General features: G+C 59.6%; 1 protein-coding gene across 1 annotated transcript in view; it reads right to left on the reverse strand.

Moving 5' to 3' along the window:
* Nucleotides 1-6,528, reverse strand: part of TARBP1 (TAR (HIV-1) RNA binding protein 1) — a 59,436-nt gene that overhangs the window by 8,131 nt on the left and 44,777 nt on the right. The window contains exon 23 of the mRNA XM_025039071.1: nt 3,637-3,723. Within this exon, the coding sequence (XP_024894839.1) occupies nt 3,637-3,723 (87 nt within the window). The remainder of the gene's footprint in view (nt 1-3,636; nt 3,724-6,528) is intronic.

A 6,528-nucleotide genomic window follows, 5' to 3' on the forward strand; every position in this document is an offset into this window, starting at 1 on the left:
TGCGCGTGCCGACGCGGGCTCTGCACCCACGCGGCACCGAGTGGCGGCAGGGACGTCAGGAGCAGGGGGAACGACGCTGAAGCGGCCTGGACGTCCCCGTCACCTTCCCCCGTGAGCTCCGCACTCTCCCGCACCCCAGCCCGGAGCTGCCGTGCACTGATGGTGCCCGATTTCTAAAACCACGCAGGTCGACGTATGCCGAGAGGAAGTGGCAGATGTCAGCGTGCACTCGGACGGACCCAAACTTCTAGTAAAACATCGGATGTGACCTTGACGCTCCGCCAAGCGGGGCCTGAAAACGGCCACTGGGCCGCACTTGACGGGGCTTACACACCCAGCAGGTGTGGAAGGGGGGAGCTAGGGTCTGAACCAGGTCTGTCTGGATCCTGGGCTCATTCTCTCGAGCGCTGAACCCCCAGCCCGAGGTGCTCCACAGGGTCCTCCAGGTCCTGGGCCTGCTCTCTCCCCAGCATCCCACGGGACTCTCCACCACCAACCAAACCAGTGTCTGCCACGACCCTGACTGTGCCGTGTCCCCGCACCTGGTCCGCTGACACCTCCCCGTCTGCAGCCCCTTGTGCTGAATGGGAAGCCTTCCCACGACCCCGGGACTCAGCGTCTCTGCTGGGTGCGGCCCCCACCATGGCCCACGCCACGCTCCAGTCTCCGTGCCCCTGTAGACAGATCTCTGCCTTGCTCGCCCCCGTATCTCTGGTCTGGTACAGTGCTCCGTGCAGCAGGCACTGAAAAATATTCTGAATGAATGAATGACGTGAGCTTTGGTCCCAAACTGACAGGTATAAAGGACCAAAGACAGCGCAGCCACTAAGGAGACTGGAGGCCCCTCAAAAACTAGCAGATCTGCCGTGTGCCCAGCAACCCCACCTCCGGGTGTTTATTCACAGAAAACACAAACACTCATTCAAAATCGCACACACCCCTGTGGTCACCGCAGCGCTATTTACAGCAAGACATGGAAGGGACCTCAGTGCCCCTGATGGACGGCTGGATGAAGGTGCGGTGCACGCATTCAACCAAGTACCACTCAGCCACCAGAAAAGAGGGAGCCCTGCCACGCGACAACACGCATGGACCGTGACTGAGTCAGAGACAAACTGCACGACCTCGTGTGGGATCTAAACACACAAAACAAGCAGAAACACGCACAGAAACCGAGAACGGACCAATGGCTGCCAGGGGGCGAGGGGCAGTCACAGTGATAACTGCACAGGCACGGACGGTCGCTAGACTTGGTGTGGAGGCCACACTGTCAGGTCTATAAACGTCAAATCACTGTATCGTGCACCTGAAACGCATACCTAAATTTTAAAAAGCTGACACTCACTGAGCACGTGGCACCTCCATGTCATTTGCGCCTCCTGGCCGGCCCTGCAGTGGGCGACATCACGTCCACCCCACGGAACCGGAAACCGAAGGAGCAAAGCCAGACGCCAGGTCCCTCGCCAGGCGGCACAGGCCGAACTCGGCTTCCCCCAGACTCCGTTGGGTTTACTGAGGTCCCTTTCCTGGCCCGGGGCCCCACCCAGGACACGTGACAGTCACTGCTTCTACAGTCCTCTAGGCTGCGACGGTTTCTCAAACCCCTTGTTCCTGATAAACCTCGTCATCTCCGAGGAGCTGTGCTCGGGGACTTCGTGGACTGTCCCCCCGTGGGGTGTGGGGGACATTTTTCTCACGATTGGACTGGGGCGACAGTGTTTTGAGAGGGAGACCAGAGGTGATTCTCGCTTCGCGTTGAGAGTGCACGCCACCAGCGTGACAGCACGGTGAAGTCACCCCGGCCCTGCGCACTGCTCTGAGGGACGTCACCCGTGCAGCCCTCGCCCAGGCAGGGGGCTTGCCCCTCCTGGCAGGTGGGGTGGCCAGAGTGTCCGGAACTGCACAGATCTGTCATCTCTCCCACCTATTTCTCCATTCATTCCTATCAGGATGGACTCGTGGAGATTTGCTTTGTACTCTGGGCTGTGACTCAGTATTACTTTATTTTGTGGCTCGGATTGTTTCAGCGTTAGACGTGGGCTGGGTGTGCGAAGGGACAGGGGAGCCACCGAAAAGGCTCCCAGTGGCTACGGCCGTGCGCGTGTGGGCACTGCCTGGCCTGATGTACGAGCTCCAGACTCGTCTTGTGTTTCCTGCCGGCCCTAGAACCTGCCATTTCTCCAAGGAGCCCGGGGTCCTTTCATTAGAGACTGTGTTAGAAGCCAAGATCTGGGTGCCAGGTACGTGTCACCGCACGTGGACACAAATCCGCTGTCACGCTGCGTCCTGTCCGACGGCGGTTCTGAGTCGCACCTGACCTCAGCACAGGCCCCACGTGCGGGCCGAGTGACCAAGGAACACGCTGAAGCAGCGCGAAGTCTTGAAGCAGAAACAGTCGAGCAGCTGGGGCCTTACGGGTTGGAAACGGAGAGGCAACAAAGTACGTGACGTTGGTCTTTATCAATATCTCAATTTGACTTTTTCCCCCAGAAGATGTTGAAATTGAGGTTATTCTATTCCACTAATCAGCATCTCTTTTTGGATGTTTTGAAAATTAAAAATAAACCTAAAATATCTAATATACATTAAATACAAAAGGGGCTTAATGGAGAAATAACATCACATGTAACAGTATCTTCTAAAACCGAATTGATTTTCAGAACCTGCCGAAACTGTTCCTGAGCCGTGTCCCCCACCCTGCGGTAGCAGCTTCTCCCCCGGCAGACTGCGGGCAGATCTCTTCCCCGCACATTTCCTGCACATTTCAGATGCCGTCATCTGATGCTAACGCTTGCTGTCTGGATCTCACCGTTAAGTCTCACGAAACACGGTGAACACACTGCCCCCTGGCGGCGGACGCCATCGGACATCACCCATGCGAGGGCAGCACCTCGACTTGAGAGGTGAAAATGGTGGAGAGAGAATTGATGAAAGATTCACAACTGAACCGTGACCGTTCCCAGCTTCAAGACGCGAACACTCCGGGATTTCTGGGAAACCTCCCCCTCCCATAATTTCATCTCATTTTCAACGCAAAGCAACGCTTCTTATCCCGTGTCTTCTCCTCGTGTACGACACGTCAGAACTTTCTTCTGTAGAGTCAGTAAAACAGAATCCTGCTCTCCATCTCACCGGCAGGTTTTCCTAAGCTCCTCTCAGTGGCCACAGCTCAGCTCTACCCACTGTGGCGTCAGCCCCCAGGGACACTGCTCCGGCCCGAGGAAGGCCCGGCCCCCGCGTGCCAAAGGGCGGCGTCACGCTGTGCCAGCCTCCGGTTACTGACCTCCTGTCATGCTGACCACAGGTTTCTCTGCTCGAGCGTTCGTTAAATGACACGCCAGTCAAGGAACGGCAGTTAGCGCGGTAGGGGAAGTCCTGCCCAAATCATCTTGTAAAAATACTCGCATAAAATTAAAAATCGCATCATAAAGTCACCATTAATGTGTCTCTAAACGTAGTCTGTGCTCAGGCACAGGTGCGAGCGGGTGCACCTTCCTGCGCACCTGTGTCCACGTGCGTGTGCACGGGGGGGAGGGGGAGAGCTGCAGAAAAACGAGGGTGCTCTACGTGAAAAAATCCGCACCAAGTCAGAATTCTATTTTGATCGTCAAGTTTAAACTTATAATTGAAACTCACCTTTTCTGGAATATTTTGAGTAATGACGTCCAAATGTGACAGAACCGATAAAAACGTACAGATGCTCGTTTTAAGGTTTTCTTCACCCTGAAAAAATACCGCATAAACAAGAAATCACTCGAGGCTCACTGTGGCCGTGCGTGTGCCGCACTGTGCTGCCCCGGGCGCGGGGTGGGGGCCCGGGGGCAGACGTGGTTAAAAGGAAAGAGTAACTTCCTAGGGCCAAAGCCCACACACAGGACGGCCAGCAGACCACAGGGTGCTCATTTCACTGTGAAGGAAGTGGTGCCCTCTGGTGACGGGTGACGGGGTGACAGGTGACGGGAGGCCTGCACACCGGAAGGGCTACGATGCAGAGAAGGGGAGGGCGCGGGGCAGGAGCGAGGGGAGAGCAAGGAGAGGCCCGTGGCCGGCGAGGGCAGCAGCGCGGCAGAGGAGGGGCGGACAGAGGGCCCGAACGTGACGCAGCATCTCGGAGAGGACTTTAAAAGGCCTCGATGAAAAGCTACGTAAGAGTGTTCAACCGGACGCTGTTTCTGATCAGCAGCTGACAGGTGCCGGTGGACGGGAAAGGTCCAGGCAGAGTTCATGGGGCCCTCCGAGGACCAGGCAGAGTTCGGGGAGACCCTCCAAAGGTCAATCAGACAGTAACTGTCCGACAGCAGCTACCAAACGTCCTCCACGTGCCAGGCACTGCGCCGGCCGACTCGGCTCCCGCTGCGTGGCGCGTGGCGTCTCGTGGGGAGGGAACACAGAACCAACCGGGCAGTAAATGCAAATTCCAACTAGAACAACGAGGGTGCTCTACGTTGATGTGCCGCACAACCCCCCAGGGGACCCAAACCATCGGGGAGGACACTGCCTTTAAAAGACATGAATGACACGCCACCTGAGACGGGACAGTGGCAGTGATGTGGACGCAGAGGATGAGGCACAGGTGTGCCGTGCCCGAGAGGTCAGACGAGGTCGCAGGGACCTCGCCCTGGCAGGTCATGCCCTCTGCTTTGGTCAGGGAGCCACTAGCAAGCAGGACGCAGACAGAGACCGGGCAAGCGCGCATTCATCAGGACGTGTCCTCCCCAATGCCCATTCCTGGACCCTTAGCAGCCCCACCATCCCCACGACTGCAGCCGAGATGACAGACACTGAGTGAAGGAGCCGTGTGGAGTCCCAGCCCCGGCAAACCGAGAAAACAGCAGGACGCTGTTCAGGGCACTGGGTTTCAGTTCTAGCAGCAGGACACTGCGGGGGGCGGCGACAGCACAGGGCTGGACGTGCCCGAAGGCGCAGAAAACTGCGGGCCTCGCTGGAGACTCTGGTCCTCATCCCCAGCGACGGTTTAAGCGAGTGCGTAACCTGACCGCATTCTCGCTTGAGGAACCCGCGCCGGCTTTGGGGCTGGGACAGACTGAAACGGAGGCGGACGGCTGTCGGTGGCCCGGGAGGGGAGCATCACGCTGGCGACAGTGGCCGGGACCGAGACGTGACGGGAGAGGCAGAAGACGGGCAACGCGGAGACACGCGGGCGGTGGGCGCGGCAGGACCTGCTCGCGGAGCGGACGGGGGAGGCGGGGGGCGTCGAGGTCCGGTTTGTGCGGCCGCGTAGCCGGAGGTGCCGTCCGCGATGGCAGCGCCAAGTGTGGGGGGAAGCAGGGCGTTTGCTGTTGGACGCCCGAGTCTGCATGACTTAGATTCGAGAGAGTCTAGAGCAGGGGCCAGCACGCTTTCTGCGAAGGACCCGACGATGAGCCCGAACGCGGCCCTGCGGCCACAGACGACACCGCGGCCGACGGGCTCCGCTCCGCTCCGGGAGGCTGTGCCGGCCACACCGGGCTGGAGTCGGCCACGCTCCGATTCAGCACTTGGGGGGCGACGTCTGAAGCAAACGCATCAGTGAGTCGTTCGCCAAAGACAGTGATAAAACGGACCACGAAACAGGAGGGAGGACGGGAGGGCAGCTTCAGACGCGCTCACGCCTAACAGCTGGACAGACGAACGGACGGGAAGCCGGGAAAGGGCGCGGGAAGGAGGGGACAGAGGGCCGGGAGCCAGGGAAGTGGGTCACAGACCGAGGACAAGGGCGCTGTCAGCACCTGGATGGCGGGGGTAGGCGGCGGCAGCGAGGGCCAACTCGAAAGGGCGGGGCCGGGCTCAGGGTGGCGGCAGGGCCTAGAAGACAACTGGAGAGGGGGTGGGGACACCCGGGGACACCTGCCACCGAGAAGACGCGGCTCCTCGGGGATGAGTTTTACTTCCTTTAGAAAACAGGTCATGTGCTTCGAAGCCAGGAAGAAAAGGGTGCGGGGCATGTTTGGGTCCCCCACCCCGAGTTTAGGGACCTCTCCCACCCTACCGGTCTGCAGGAGGCTCAAGTAGCAGATTTCATTTCTCAGACTCCCTGAGGCTAACGAGAAGGCTCCGACCTGGATCGAGACGCCCCGAATCCCGACTGCAGCCTTGTAATGCGACAGGCGGAGCCCATAGGCGCCCCACGTCCACGCTGCTGGCGGAGGCCGCGGCACTGCGGTGCCAGCATCGCACGTCCACCGGGGTGGAGCACTGTCCCCGGTGGCCCGGCCTGTGGCCGCGGCTCCGGGGCGCGTAGCCCTGTCCCGCCTCGTTCCAGGCCCGGTTCTGCGACCTGCCCCCTCCACCGCTGGTGTGAAGTCCTTTTCCCTTCAATCAGCAAGTTATTTATTTGCTTAGATGAAAAGCCCTGGTGCCCACAGGAGAAGGTCTGGAGAGAATCTGAAATGAGCATACGGGGTCTGAGAGACGGCGCTGAGCAGGGGGACCCACCAGAATCGCGGGCAGCACCGCTGCGGGGGAGTCGGGGAGGCCTGGCAGAGGGGGCTGGGGGAAGGCGGGCGGGCAGCAGAGGCAGGCAGGCGG

The sequence above is a fragment of the Pteropus alecto genome, unplaced genomic scaffold (genome assembly GCF_000325575.1).
Source record: "Pteropus alecto unplaced genomic scaffold, ASM32557v1 scaffold189, whole genome shotgun sequence".
NCBI classification, from domain to species: domain Eukaryota; kingdom Metazoa; phylum Chordata; class Mammalia; order Chiroptera; family Pteropodidae; genus Pteropus; species Pteropus alecto.